General features: G+C 47.6%; 1 protein-coding gene across 5 annotated transcripts in view; it reads right to left on the bottom strand.

Annotated features, from left to right (window-relative positions):
• The window catches only part of LOC119967378 (venom phosphodiesterase 2-like), a 192,065-nt gene extending 182,571 nt beyond the window's left edge, over positions 1 to 9,494 (bottom strand). For 3 of the 5 annotated variants that reach the window (XM_038799870.1, XM_038799869.1, XM_038799871.1), the window contains exon 1: positions 9,165 to 9,494. In XM_038799870.1, coding sequence (XP_038655798.1) covers positions 9,165 to 9,308 — 144 coding nt within the window. In that variant the 5' untranslated portion in view covers positions 9,309 to 9,494. The remainder of the gene's footprint in view (positions 1 to 9,164) is intronic. The other 2 variants (XM_038799867.1, XM_038799868.1) reach the window with 2 other exon arrangements.
• Positions 9,495 to 15,839: the final 6,345 nt, after the last annotated feature.

The raw sequence follows: 15,839 nt of genomic DNA, 5'->3' as shown, positions 1-15,839 counted from the left end.
CTGAACAAATTTGTCCTCATCTCAGTCTTAAAGGATTATCCCTTCAGTCTGAAGCTGTGGCCTCGGGTTCTAGTTTTTCCTACTAGTGGAAACATCCTCTCCACGTCCACTCTATCCAGGCCTCTGAGTATTCTGTAAATTCCAATAAGAACTCCCCTCATTCTTCCAAACTCCAATGAGTACAAGGGCCGCTCCTCATATGGCAAGCTCTTCATTCTAGGGATCATTCTTGTGACCCTCCTCCGGACCCTTTCCAAGGCCAGCACATCCTCCCTATATAGGGGGCCCAAAACTGCTTACAATACTCCAAATGCGGTCTGACCAGAGACTTAAACAGCCTCAAATGTACATCCCTGGTTTTGTATTCTAGCCCTCTTGACATGAATGCTAACATTGCATTTGCCTTCCTAACTGCCGACTGAACATGCACGTTAACCTTAAGAAAATCTTGAACTAGGACTCCCAAGTCAAGCCACAGGATGAGGTATTTGGGCAATGACCAAAAGGTTGATCAAAGTGGTAAGTTTTAAGGAGGAGATGAAGAAAGATTTGGGATGGCAATTCCAGAGCTTCAGGAAACAGCCATGTTTTTAGGTGCATGACAATTTAGAGCAAAATCTGCAGCTGTCACTTGCTGACTTACCTTCTATCCAATCAGGATTTGAAGGAAATTATGTCAGTTGGGTATTCTGAATACTCACGGCACAAATATATTTATGACTGTTCAAATTTGGCATCAATCTGTCCTGTTTTGTGCAGCAAACATGGCATGAGAGTGGTGAGGTCAAAGGCCTCATTCACCAGGATTGAAATTTAACAACCCATTGTACCAAAATTAATTCAAAGTAAACTAACAATCGCTCTTCTTTGTGTTAATTCTAGTTGTGGATTTCATTTTCACATAATGGGTGGGATTCCGCTCACCCCCATGGCATGTTTTGCGGTGGCGGAAGGCAGCATGCCACTGGCTGACAGTGGGATCAGTGGGTCCCAGCTCTATCAATGGGATTTCCTGAGTTCGCACCCTCTACCGCCAGGGAACCCAGGGTGGGAGATTGTCATTAGCGGGACCGGAAGCTCCCACCAGCAGGAATGGCTAGAACATAAAGCTGCAGCGTTTTATCTTGTAGAAACTATTCTCAGATTACAGACTGGCGGCAGTTTATAGGAACACCTGACAAAGACTTAAGCACAACATCTAGGCAGATACTCTCAATGCAGAATTGAGAGAATCAAATTGTATATCCTACTCCCTTTTGAAAAAGTTACTATTGTCATGACAAAGGATCATAGACTCGAATCATTGAACTTTTAAGTAAGCTCCGAATCATGAACTTTTAAGTAAGCTATGTCTTTTTTTTGAAAAAGGACAAAAAATAAAAAAATGTCTGAGACTGCAAAGTAACAGCTTGCTGGAAAATCACTTCTGGATTACACCTGACCAACTAGTCCAGAGAGAACAGAATGTCACACCATTTCAGACAGAAACATGTCAAAGGAAGAGATGCAATGTAAAAACTGAACTATAGGGTGGGAATTCTCTAGCCATATTCGCCCATAGACCGGAGAATCCCACTTGAGGTCAATGGATTTTTCCATTGTCGGCGTCTCGCCCGTGGCATTCTTGCAGCGGGCGGAGTGGAAGAATCCAGACCATAATCTGAGGAAATAATAGAGGCTGATTGCCATCTCAGCAGAAATCATCTCCTGTGAGTTATATCCAAGACTGTGGACGTGGTCTGAGTTGAAAGAAAGCAATTCTGGAGAAAATAAACATTTGTGTTTTTCCCCTTCCAGTTAAAACCAACTGCAGCCCCAGTCTCTGTCTGCTCGTCTAGTGTTCTAATTCTACTGTGCTAGTGTGCTGTGAAGGTCAGAGCTGTACAACATCCATTAGGCATCCCTATGCTTGTAGGTAAAAAAGTCTCTCTCTTGCGGGAAGCAAGTCACAAGTCAGCAAAGTCACAGTCGAAAAGGAAGCACAACAACACTTTTCAGATAAACTGCAGAATCAAAAATCTCCAACCCAACAGCTTAAAGTGCCAAAGTTAGCGCCACCGGAATCACCCAACTTACCCCCCCCCCCCAGCATTTCACCATCAAGCCAAAGACCAATCAATATATCTTTTTAACTTTACTTTTGGACTCACTTCTCATTTCAAATCTGTGTACATGCGTACATGTGTACATGCAATGTGTTGCATTTTTTTCTGTGTTCTTAGTCACCAATAAACTCACTCTTTAACTCAAGAAAGCGTGGTTGAATTGGCTCCTTTTAAAACATAAATAAATACATTTAGACTGGGAAAATGTATCAATGACAGAAGCGATGATTTTAAATTAACTTTGTTGTGACCAAATAAAGTTGGATAAAGAAGGTTCATCCCTTCTCATTCGGGAGCATAACCATTTTGGGTATCTTGTCCAGAATCATAACAAATTGAGAGACATCGGGCAGAAACCAGTTGAAAGACAATGAATCTGCAAATATATAAAAAGGAAGAAATGAAAATGAAAAAATGAAAATCACTTATTGTCACAAGTAGGCTTCAATTAAGTTACTGTGAAAAGCCCCTAGTCGCCACAGTCCGGAACCTGTTTGGGGAGGCTGGTACGGGAATTGAACTGTGCTGCTGGCCTGCCTTGGTCTGCTTTAAAAACCAGCGATTTAGCCCAGTGTGCTAAACGAGAGAGAGAGGTCAAAGTAAACATAGGCCTCTTAGGAAATTAATCCGGGGACAAGTTATGGGGAACAAGGAAATGGCAGAGGAGTTAAACATATTTTGCATCAGTCTTTACCGTAGAGGATACTTCGTACATCACATAAACTCTAAAAAAATATGAGGGAGGAATTAAATACCATCACCATCATTGGAGAAGTAGCATTAGACAAAGATCACTGGAGAAGTAGTATTAAGTTAAAGGCAGATAAGCCCCCTGACATTGATGCTTGCATCCTAAGTTCCTAAAAGTAACGACAGAAATAGTGTACGCATTGGTTGAAATTTTCCAAAAATCCTTGGATTCCACAGAAGTACTGGAGGTTTGGAAAACTGCCAATGTGACACCCCCATTCAAAAAGGGAGGGAGGCAGAAAGCGGCTAACTATTGACTGATTCGTCGAACATAAAATTCTGGAAAAATCTAATCATAATCTAATCAAGCAGAGTCAGTATGGCTTCATGAAAGGGAAATCGTGTCTGATTCATTCATTAGGGTTTTTCGAGAAAGTCTCAACCTGAGTGGATAGAGGGGAACTAGTAAGTGTATTGTATTTGGACTTCCAGAAGGTGTTTGACATGGTGCTCACAAAAGATTAAGGTATAAGAAAAGAGACCATGGCATTGGAGGTAGGATGTTGGCATAGGTAGAGAATTGGCTAATGGATAGGAAACAGCAAGTAGGGATACGGGGTTCATTTTCAGTTTGGCGACCTGTAATCAGTGGGGTTCCACAGAGATCAGTGCTGGGACCACAACTATTTAAAATATATATGAATGACTTGGAGGAAGGAAGAAAATGTATTGTAGCCAAATTTGCAGACAACACAAAGTGTTTGAAAAGGGATATTGATAGGTTAAGTGGGCAAAAGGTTGGCAAATGGAGTATAATGTAGGGAAATATGAAGTTGTTCATATTGGAAGGGAGGACAAGAGAACAGAGTATTATTTAAATAGAGAAAAACTGCAAAACGCTGCAACACAAAGGGACTTGGGGGTACTTGTGCACGAAACACAGAAAGCTAGCACACAGTTGCAACAGGTAATCAGGAAGGCTAATGGAATGTTGGCTCTCATTGCAAGGGGGTTGGAGTATAAGAGTAGGGACATCTTGCTGTAACAGTACAAGATACTGGTGAGACTGCATCTGGAATACTGTGAGCAGTTTTGGTCCCCTTATTTAAGGAAGATATTATTTCATCGAAGGCGGTTCAGAGTAGGATCATTGGGATGATCCCTGGTATGGAGAGGTGATCTCATTGAAACATGTAGGATTCTTAAGGTTCTTGACACGATAAATGCTAAGAGAATGTTTCCCCTCATGGGAGAGTCTAGGACCAGAGGACATAGTCTCAGAGTAAAGGGTTGTGAGTCGTTAGAACGCCTTACCATAGAGCTGTGGGGGCAGCCCTTGTGCATATTTAAGGTTGAATTGGATAGGTTCTTGATTAGTAAGGGAATCAAGGGTTACAGGGAAAGAGCAGGAAAGTGGACATGAGGAATGTCAGATCAGCCATGATCCTACTGAATGATGGCACAGGTTTGAGGGGCTGAACGACCTACTCCTGTTCCTATTCCCTCTGGTCTTATGGTCTCAACCAACGCCTTTCAAGCAGTACATTCCATCGTAACAACTTGTATGAAAAAATTCTCGTCAACTTTCCTTGCTTCTTTGCCAATTAACTCAAATCTATGTCCCTTGAATATTCCCCTTCTGGCAATGGTTTCTCATTATTTATTCTGATCAAAACAGTTAATCATTTTGAACACATCTACTAAATCTGTCCTTAACCTTCTCTGGCCCAAGTAAAACAGTCTCAGCTCCACTATCCTCTGAAACCAAATGTTCCTCCACAGTACAATTATTTTTTTAATAAAAAGGTGAAAGAATTCACAATGTCGCGAGTTATTTCAAGTCACAAGCTTCTGACTGAATTTGCTGATATGGTTAGAATCAATAAGGTGTGCTTCTGATGCATGACAATGATTCCACAAAAATGTTATTGATTTAAGAACTAAGTAAAACCATTGGAAGAAAGATAGACTTGCATTCATATAGCATTCCTATAATCTCAGGACATCCCAAAACATTATAGCCAAAGATAGCCAACAACATAGTCACTGTCCTATGTGGGAAACCGCAGCCAATTTTCACACAGCAAACACGCACAAATGGTTATGTAATAAACATCAAATAATCTGTTTTAATGATAATGATTTAGGGATAAATATTGCTCAGGCCACTGGGGAGAACTCTACTACTCTTCTTCAAACTAGCACAATAGAATTGTTTAAATGTTTAAGTTGCAGTGGTCTAAATGTGGTTGAACAAGTGCTCATTTTTATATAATATTGTGGACACTGGTTTGTATCTTTTAAGCCAGACAAGTCCTGGAACAGGCTAATTCTTCGAGCTACAGAGGCAGAGGCAATGGAGAAAGTGCAAAAAAGATTTACAAGGTGGGCAATATGTACACTGTTCCCAATTGTCAGGAACAGAGAGACTTGGGAGTGTATGTAAACAAATATTTTGAAGGGGGTGGCTAAGCTGAGAAAGTTTTTTTTTAAAAAGTACTTTGGATCTTTGGCTTTATTAAGAGAAGCATGGAATGAAAGTTCTTTGGCCTCAACTGGAGTAATGTGTTCAATTCTGGGCATCAGATTTTAGGAAAAATGTCAAGGCCTTCGAGAAAGTACAAAGACGATTCGCTAGAATGGTGCCAAAAATGAGAAATAACATACTGTAATCTGTGGAGTGTAGGTAAAATGAGATTACTCTCCTTGGAAAAGAGAAGGCCAAGGGGGATTTGACACAGCTTTTTTAAATTATGAGCAGTTTCGACAAGAGTACATAAGGATAAAGTATTTCCAGTGGCAGAAGGGTCAGTTATCAGACGGGCACAAGGTGCGTAAAACAATGTAGGGGCAACGCACGGGAAATGTGTTCACAGACAGCTGTCGTGATGTGGAATGCATGGCTTGAAATGATAGTAGAAAATGATTTGATAATAACATTCAAAATGAAATTAATTAAATTTTGAAGAGAAAGCATTTGCAGGGATATGGAGAAGGAGCAGGGTAGATCTTTATTTGTATTATTTAATGATTTTAGAACAATCTGAGAAGATAAAGGGTTAATGGTCGCAGCTTTTTGTTTTACAAGTTCGGGGGGGGTTTATTCATTTATTTTATTCATTTTTTTTTTACAAGTTCGGGGGAGGGTTTATTCATTTATTTTATTCATTTTATTTATTTTTTTACAAGTTCGGGGGGGGGGGGGGGTTATTTGATAAAATTTTACAGGAAAAAGTGCAGAACTTTGGACAGATGGAGACTCCATACTTTCTGACACCAGAAAGCTTCACCTTCATCCAACAGGTTCCATTGGAGGAGCGTGTACGAGGGCCAAAGGGACCCAAAACCATTTCCTCCATTTTTGTCAACAGCAAACAAGGTAAGAGAAAATGGTGGGTCATGCAGGTCAGCTGGCGTAGGCCTCAAAGGTCGGCTGGCGTGGGTCGCGAAGGTCGGCCGGCGTGGGTCGCGTAGGTTGGCCGGATTGTGTCCCGAAGGTTGGCCGGGTTGGTAAAAGCGGCTCCCCAGAAAAAAAGTTTGAAAAACACTGCAATAAGTAATTCAGGAGAAACTTCCCCATCCAGATAGCAGGAAATTAGACACAGTGATATGTATCTAAAGGAGCTAGATAATCAAACTTGGGAGAAAGGAGGAGATGAAGACAAGGAGGAGATGAAGACAAGGAGGAGGAGGCTATTTTTGTTCAACAATTCGATGTAAACATTTCTGTTCATCCCATACTGGATGCCAGACAAGCAACATGACAAATCAGAGACAGTGCAGAGAGGCAGTGGTGATGTGGAGCTTGGAGTAGTCAGTGTGCCTGTGCAAATAACACTGTGGGGTCAATAGAGGGAACCCAAAATGTTAACAATTCTTTATATAGTGCGCAACTTAGAACTTACACCTGAAATCATGCCCAGAGCCCCACCCTTTTAGTCAACACAAGAACAGAAAATGCTGGAAAAACTCAGCATCTGTGGAGAGAGAAACTAGAGTTAACATTTTGAGTCCGTACAACTCTACTTACATAGGACATAGAACATAGAACAGTACAGCACAGAACAGGCCCTTCGGCCCTCGATGTTGTGCCGAGCCATGATCACCCTACTCAAACCCATGTATCCACCCTATACCCGTAACCCAACAACCCCCTACCCCTTAACCTTACTTTTTTTTAGGACACTACGGGCAATTTAGCATGGCCAATCCACCTAACCCGCACATCTTTGGACTGTGGGAGGAAACCGGAGCACCCGGAGGAAACCCACGCACACACGGGGAGGATGTGCAGACTCCGCACAGACAGTGACCCAGCCGGGAATCGAACCTGGGACCCTGGAGCTGTGAAGCATTTATGCTAACCACCATGCTACCGTGCTGCCCCCTTCAGAGCCTTTTAGTCAAAGTCAAGTTAAGCCCAAATATCTTACCAATCTCATCAGAATACATACATCCTTATTTCAAATGAGGATAAATCAGTGCAAGCAATCAGCTCTCAAAAAAACATTGAATGCATTCCGAATATTTCTTTAACATTCAAAGTTTAAATTTCAACTGATTTAACCATGTTTAAGAGCCTGTAATCAGAAAATTGCTTTAAATGTGACAACTTAAAACATATAAATGTACTAACATAAAACAGAAATTATAGAGCAGGTACTAATAAAAATAACTTTTACAAAAATGTTGAAAATATTACGACTAGAAAGAGAACTTGGTTTTCCTACTGCGCCTGATAATCTGGTCGTAAGATTGAGATCGACAAAGAACACGCACATGGACGATACCTGTCTCTGGACTGGGGACCATGGTCACTTATGAGAATGTACATTCATTCAACCAGAGGATTTAATGTACGAATGTAAAGGATCCAGAATTGGGTGTGTTGCAGCCATGAGCCTAATTCACTTTCACTCATAAATCAGCAATTATTTAAAGCACAATCCATTTGCTACAATCTGTTTGTTTCTTGCTACAAACACGTTGAAAACTACAGACATGTGTATCGGCCAGGCACACAGTACTAGAATTAAAATAATAACTACAAAGAAAAATTAATATCAACTAATTTGAAGTAATTGCATTGGTTACGAACCGAAGCACAAGTTTGTTGGGAACTACACTGTAGCTGTACAACACCTGCCAACTCCTGTCGGCAGTTGGATGCAGGTTTCCTGTGAACTCAAAAACAATTCTCTCTCTCTCTCTATGTTGAGTGACCTTCACCCCCACAGAGACCCACTGTTTCTCTCTATGCTGAGTGACCTTCGCCCCACACATTGATCCAATGTCTCTCTTTCTCTCTCTCTATACTGAGTGACCTTCAGCCCCACAGTGATCCACTGTTTCTCTCTTTGCTGAATGATCTTCACCCCCAGTGGCCCAGGGGCTGGTTTAGCACACTGGGCTAAATAGCTGGCTATTAAAGCAGACCAAGGCAGCCCAGCAGCACGGTTCAGTTCCCGTACCAGCCTCCCTGAACAGGTGCCAGAATGTGGCGACTAGGGGATTTTCACAGTAACTTCACTTGAAGCTGACTTGTGGCATTAAGCGATTTTCATTTCACTGTTTCTCTCTATGCTGAGTGACCTTCGCCCCCACAGTGATCCACTGTCTTTTTATGCTGGGTGACACTCAGCCCCAGTGAGCCACTGTTTCTATCTCTCTCTGCTGGATGGCCTTCACCCCCAGTGATCCACTGTCTATCCATGCTGGGTGACACAGCCCCAGTGATCCACTGTCTATATATGCTGGATGGCCTTCACCCCCAGTGATCCACTGTCTATCCATGCTGGGTGACACAGCCCCAGTGATCCACTGTCTATATATGCTGGATGGCCTTCACCCCCAGTGATCCACTGTCTATCCATGCTGGGTGACACAGCCCCAGTGATCCACTGTCTATATATGCTGGATGGCCTTCACCCCCAGTGATCCACTGTCTATCCATGCTGGGTGACACAGCCCCAGTGATCCACTGTCTATATATGCTGGATGGCCTTCACCCCCAGTGATCTACTGTCTATCTATGCTGGGTGACACAGCCCCAGTGATCCACTGTCTATATATGCTGGATGGCCTTCACCCCCAGTGATCCACTGTCTATCTATGCTGGGTGACACAGCCCCAGTGATCCACTGTCCCTCTCTTCTCTCTCTCTCTATTCTGGGTGGCCCTCAGTCCCAGTAATCCACTGTTTCTATCTCTCCCTGCTGGGTGACAATCACACCGCCCCCACCCCACCCCCCGCCCGGTGATCCACTGTCTCTCTCTCTATGCTGGATGGCACTCAGCCCCAGTGATCCTCTCTCTCCACGCTGGGTGACCCTTTAGCGCTCCCTTGCGCCGCTCAGTCGCTGCACTCACCGCAATGATCACTCGGTACTTGGAGCCGTGCTGGTGTGTTCGGATCTTCACTGGCGGCTCCGAGACTGGGGTTAGCATGGACGCCCGCTGCTCCTCGTTGGAGTAACGCGCTTCGTACCCCTGCCGACCTTTCTCCAGATCCATCGTGTTCGCCTTTACCTACTTTGATAGCACAAAACGCAACGGCTGCACACAATGTGAGAAGAATATAAGAGGCAGGAGGCTAGGGGAAAGGTGCCGTCAGCACGCCCCCTCCCCTGCTGGGAATGAACCAATCCCTCAGAAGTGTTGCTGCAGGCGGGGCGAGGAGCGGACAGGCTGGGGACTGGTGTCCAGGCTGGGGCAGCACGCGGCTGTCTGAGACTGCTCCGGACTCCAATACAGATACAGCGCACAGGCCGAAGATAAGCTGCTGCAAACGCGCGTTTGCGACAGTTTACTTTTGTTGGCCATTTTTGTTCACAAAAGGAGTTTAAACGGTTATGAAAAGCGACTTTAAAACCTGTAGCCAAGCTCAGCCTTCCTAGAGATCTAAAATTATGTCGCGTTGATCGTCTTTTTTTCGAATCACACCCAGTAAGAGTCATTTTAGTCGCTTGCAGTACATGTTCAGAAAATTCAAATAATAACTGCAATAACATTTCCATAAAACAACAAAAAATGCTATAAACACGCAGCAGGTCAGGCAGCACGCGTGGAGAGAACCAGAGCTCACGTTTCAGGTCGAGGTGACCTTTCAGAAGAACTGAAGAAAGAAATGTACGATAGAAATTTTAAGCTAGTGGAAGGGGCAAAGGGCAGGAAGCACCAAAGTTGTGTCTAAATGAGGCATGAATGTCTAAAAAAATCTGAATGCAGGATAAAGGAAAAGATCGAACGAGATGGAAGCAGAGGTTACAAGTGTTGAACTCAATGTTGAGTCCAGATGGCTGTAGAATTAAAGCTGCTCCCAAGATGCTGAACATGCAGGTGGCCAAAGTTAGTCAACAGGACATTCATTGTTTCCAGGATGTCAGTGCACGAAGCAACGTTGCTGGTTTTAACTTTTGCCATGAGACACTTCATTGGCTGGAACGGTAACGGGGACAACCGATTCTGGCCCCCACTGGGGGCCAGCACGGCGCTGGAGCGGTTCTCACCGGTGCCAAATGGGCGCCGCGCCAAACTATTAAGTCCACAAAGTTAATTCTCAAAAATATATTTTCCAGCAATGAAGTCTGTCCACAATTCCACTTATATGGCCTGGGTTGCTGTCGTTATATCAGTTCTTTCAGAGTTCTTGAAGAAGAAGAGTTTCCATCTTCTAATTACAGTCACAAACAGGAATTTATCATAGAGGGCAAATAAATGGCTGACTAACTGATGCACGATCTATTGGATGAAAGACTCAGATTGGTACAACTGTGGCTTTATTACAGCTCGATGCGTGGCCTCCTGCTGCAGCTGGCGAAATGGCTGATCAGGAGAAGGACACGCATATTTATATGGCTCCTTGTGGGCGGAGCTAGCCGGCAGGGGCTACCGGTGAACCTGTAGTGCAGGTCCTACCTTACATCCCCTAATACAGGTGCACAGTGGTTCACCACATTCACCTCTTGTTAAAAATGAGTCCGGCGGGAGTGGTATGGAACTATATACAGATTTACAAATAATTTACAGTGGGGAGGTGGAAAAAAAATGTCCATTTTGGTAGTCCGGTGCCTGTCCGAGGTTAAGTCGGTCCGGTGGTTTGACGGTTCGGTAGAGCGACGTAACGGTGGCGGCGATGTTGGTGCTGGCGTCGCCGATATCGGTGCTGGCGGTGTTGGTGCTGGCCAGTAGTCGGGTGACTCCGGGAGCATGTTGAAATCTTCCTCGTCCTCTAGTGTGGGCAGGGGAAGGAGGGATGGACATGGTGGGGCTAATATTGGGAGCGCCGGGGGAGGGGAGGGTGGCGCATGGGTGGGGAAGTGTGTGGGAGTGGAACCTGAGGGAGCCAGGTCCCTGAGTGAGACCATATCCTCACGGCCGTCGGGGAACTCCACATAGGCATACTGGAGGTTGGCGTGGAGCAAGTGTACCCTGGCCACCAAGGGGTCCGCCTTGTGGAGTCGGACATGCCTACGTAGAAGGACCGGTCCTGGAGCTGTGGGCCAAGTCGGGAGTGACACCCCAGATGTGGACATCTTGGGGAAGGTAAAAACACGTTCATGGGGTGTGTTATTTGTGGCGGTGCACAGTAGAGACCGTATGGAGAGTAGTGCATCAGGGAGGACCTCCTGCCAGCGAAAGGCTGGGAGGTTTCTGGGCCGTAGGGCCAGCTGGACGGCCCTCCAAACCGTCCCGTTCTACCTCTCTACCTGCCCGTTTCCCCAGGGAGGCGATACCCCTGCTGAGCAGGAACTGACGCAGCTCATCGCTCATGAATGAGGATCCCTGTCACTGTGGATGTAGTCGGGGAAACCGATCAGAGCGAAGGTGGTGTTGAGGGCCTTGATGACGGTGGCAGACGTCATATCGGGGCATGGGATGGCGAAGGGGAACCTGCAGAATCCATCGACCACACTGAGAATATATGTGTTGCGTGGAGGGGAGGGGCCCTTTGAAATCCATGCTGAGGCGTTCAAAGGGGCGGGACACTTTCACCAGGCGTGCGCGGTCCGGCCGGTAGAGGTGCGGGCTTGCACTCCGCACAGACCTGGCAGTCTCTGGTGACTGCCCGTACGTCCTCGATGGAGTTGGGCAGATTGCGGGCTTTGACGAGGTGGTACAATCGTGTGACCCCTGGGGTGACAAAGGCTGTCGTGCAGGGCCCGGAGTTGGTCTACTTGTGCGCTGGCACGTACCTTGGGAGAGGGCGTCTGGGGGCTCGTTGAGCTTGCCAGGGCGATACAAAATCTCGTAATTATAGGTGGAGAGCTCGATTCTCCACCTCAAGATTTTATCATTTTTGATCTTGCCCCGCCGCGTGTTGTTGAACATGAAAGCTACCAACCGTTGGTCAGTGAGGAGAGTGAATCTCCTGCCGGCCAGGTAATGCCTCCAATGCCGAATAGCTTCAACGATTGCCTGGGCCTCTTTGATGAGCACCGTCGTTGAAGCGGTAGCCAGGTGTGGGGACGGGATTGGTCGAGCGTCATGGAGGCGAGTAGCGGGCGATCATCCGAAGAGTCCGATGAGTAACGGCAGCGATATTTGAGTTGGTGAATGGTTCATCAAGGAAGTGGACTGTTTTATCATTTTTTAAAAAATATTTTTATTCTCCTTTCTCACATTTTCTCCCAAATTTGCACCCACCAACAATAAACAATAATCAGTAACGAATATAATGTCAATCCCCATATCATAACAATGATCCCATCCTCCCACCAAACCCCAAACATTAGCCCGCATGTTCACATAAACAAATAACAAAAAGGAATCAGGAATCGCCCATAGTCACCATTAACACACACAGTCTCCCTCCCCGCAACCCTGCCAACCAACCCTCCCCCCCAACTAATGTTCGATGTTATCCAGTTCTTGCAAGTGCATAATGAATAATGCCCATGAATTGTAGAACCCCTCCGTCCTTCCCCTCAGTTCGAACTTAACCTTCTCAAGAGTCAAGAATTCCAAAAGGTCCCCCCGACACGCCAGGGCACAGGATGGAGAGGTTGCTCTCCATCCCATCAGGATCTGCCTTTGGGCGATTAACGAGGCGAAGGCTACAACATCTGCCTCTGCACCTGTTTCCAAACCCGGCTGACCCGACACCCCGAATATGGCCTCTCGAGGGCCTGGGTCCAGTTCCACATGCACCATTTTACAGATTGCCCTAAAAAACCCCTTCCAGTAATCCTCCAGCTTTGGACAGGACAAAAACATATGAACATGATTTGCGCACCCCCCCCCCCCCCCCCCATCCCCTTGATGCGACCGTCAATTCACTTGGAGACTCGAGTCGAAGTAAACAGTGGTTTTAATCAGCTTACAACTTTGCCTGCCTGTGACTGGTACATTATTGAAGGCGGTCCTGCAGGTCAGCTGCTCTTATACTTCCTATAAGGGGCTAAGCCATGGGCGGAGCCCATACATGCTCCACATCTCCCCCTGTGGGTGAAGCCACACAGTGGCCCATTGTGGTGATCCACCACTGTATATATATATGTGTGTGCCTGTATTAGGGGATGTACAGCAGTACCTACTATTACAGGTTTGTTGGAAGCCCCTGCCGGCTAGCTCCGCCCACAGGGAGCAGTATAAATATTCATTAGTGCTCCTGAGCTGCCATTCTACAGCTGCAGTCGAAGAAATAACATCTCACGGTAATAAAGCCTCTCTTGTACCGATTCCTGTCTTTGTGTGCAATTGTTAGCGCATCAATTTATTACCGTGAGATTTTCCGCATCATGGACATCAGAATTAAACCCGACTGCCTGCAGCTGGATCCGCAATCGCCTAACGCCAGAAAAGACTTTAACCACTGGCTGGCTGTCTTCGAGGCCTACATCACCTCAGCGGACACTACACCATCGGAAGCTCAGAAAATTCAACTCCTCTACTCAAGGTTGAGCTCCAGCGTGTTCCCGCTGATACAGGACGCGCCGAACTACGCCCGCGCCATGGAACTTCTCAAAGAAAATTATGCCCAGTCGACAAACACTCTGTTTGCGAGGCATGTACTCGCCACTCGCGTCCAGCAACCGGGTGAGTCGATTGAGGACTTCTGGCGGGCCCTTATCCCTCCAGTACGGGACTGCGAGTGCCAGGCCGTCACGGCCACGGAACATTCCAATCTCCTCATGCGAGATGCCTTTGTGACGATATTGCATCGGACCCCATCCGCCAACGACTGCTGGAAGGGGCCACACTCGATCTTGCGGCGACAAAGACTTTAGCGCTCTCTATGACGGTCGCTTCCCGTAACGTACAATCCTACCCCGCCCGCCGCGCAGCCCACCCATCCTACCCCTCGTGGACCCCGCAACCGACCCCCCTGCCTGGGGCCGCTCCCGCGCAGTATGCCTGCGCTGCTAGCCACACCGCGCACCCTGGGGGTCCCTGCTGCAACTTCTGCGGCCAGCAGAAGCACCCCCGCCAGCGCTGCCCGGCCCGCGCCGCGACCTGTAAATCCTGTGGCAAGAAAGGCCACTTTGCAGCGGTGTGTCAGGCCCGCGCAGTTGCCGCTATCGCGCCCGACCTCTGCCCCCTTCCTCAGCCGATCGCGCAATGGGCCCCGCCATCCGCTGCTCCCGGGACCACGTGCGACCAGTGGGCGCCGCCATCTCCTCCCCCCAGGTCCACGTGCGTTCAGTAGGTGCCGCCATCTTTCGCCGACCCCGCAATGTACGCACCATGGGCGCCGCCATCTTCCTCCCCGATCAGTGGGCACCACCATCTTGCCCCGCCCCCGCAACGTGCGCTCCATGGTCGCCGCCATCTTCTTCCCCGCAGGTACTCCGGACGCCGCCATTTTGTCCTCCCCTCAGGACTGGACCACGGGACCCGGGTCGCTGCCGTTACTCATCGGACTCTTCGGTCGATCGCCCGCTACTCGCCTCCATGACGCTCGCCCAATCCCGTCCCCACAACCTGGCTACCGCTTCAACGACGGTGCTCATCAACGGCCACGCGACCTACTGCCTACTAGACTCCGGGAGCACTGATAGTTTCATCCATCCGGACACGGTAAGGCGCTGCTCCCTCACGGTCCATCCCGCCAACCAGCGGATCTCCCTGGCCTCCAGATCCCACTCTGTCCCGATCCAGGGTTTCTGTCTGGCCAACCTCACCGTACAAGGCGTTGAATTCAGCCGTTTCCGCATGTACGTTCTCCCCAACCTCTGTGCGACACTTTTACTGGGCCTGGACTTCCAATGTAACCTCCAGAGCCACACCCTCAAATTCGGTGGACCCCTACCCCCACTCACCGTTTGCGGCCTCACGACCCTCAAGGTTGACCCTCCCTCCCTCTTTGCCAATCTGACTGCAGATTGCAAGCCCGTCGCCACCAGGAGCAGACGGTACAGCACCCAGGACAAGGCCTTCATCAGGTCCGAAGCGGCTGCTTCAGGAAGGTATTATCGAGGAGAGCAACAGTCCCTGGAGAGCCCAAGTGGTGGTGGTTAAAACTGGGGAGAAGCACAGGATGGTCGTGGACTACAGCCAGACCATCAACCGGTACACGCAGCTCGACGCGTACCCCCTGCCACGCATATCTGATATGGTCAATCAGATTGCACAGTACCGGGTCTTCTCAACAATTGACCTGAAATCCGCCTACCACCAGCTCCCCATCCGTAAATCGGACCGTCCCTACACTGCCTTCGAGGCGGACGGTCGACTGTATCAATTTCTTAGGGTTCCCTTCGGTGTCACTAATGGGTCTCAGTATTTCAGCGAGAAATGGACCGAATGGTTGACCGGTACGGACTGCAGGCCACGTTTCCGTACTTAGACAATGTCACCATCTGCGGCCATGACCAGCAGGACCATGACACCAACCATTCTAAATTCCTCCACACCGCATCTCTCCTTAATCTCACGTATAACACGGGGAAATGCGTTTTCCCCACGACCGGGCTAGCCATTCTCGGCTATGTCGTGGAAAAAAGAAACCTGGGCCCCGACCCGGACCGTATGCGCCCCCTCATGGAGCTTCCCCTCCCCCACTGCCCCAAGGCTCTCAAACGATGCCTGGGGTTCTTTTCTTAC

The sequence above is a fragment of the Scyliorhinus canicula genome, chromosome 6 (assembly GCF_902713615.1).
Source record: "Scyliorhinus canicula chromosome 6, sScyCan1.1, whole genome shotgun sequence".
NCBI classification, from domain to species: domain Eukaryota; kingdom Metazoa; phylum Chordata; class Chondrichthyes; order Carcharhiniformes; family Scyliorhinidae; genus Scyliorhinus; species Scyliorhinus canicula.
This window is presented reverse-complemented; position numbering and strand designations above follow the sequence as displayed.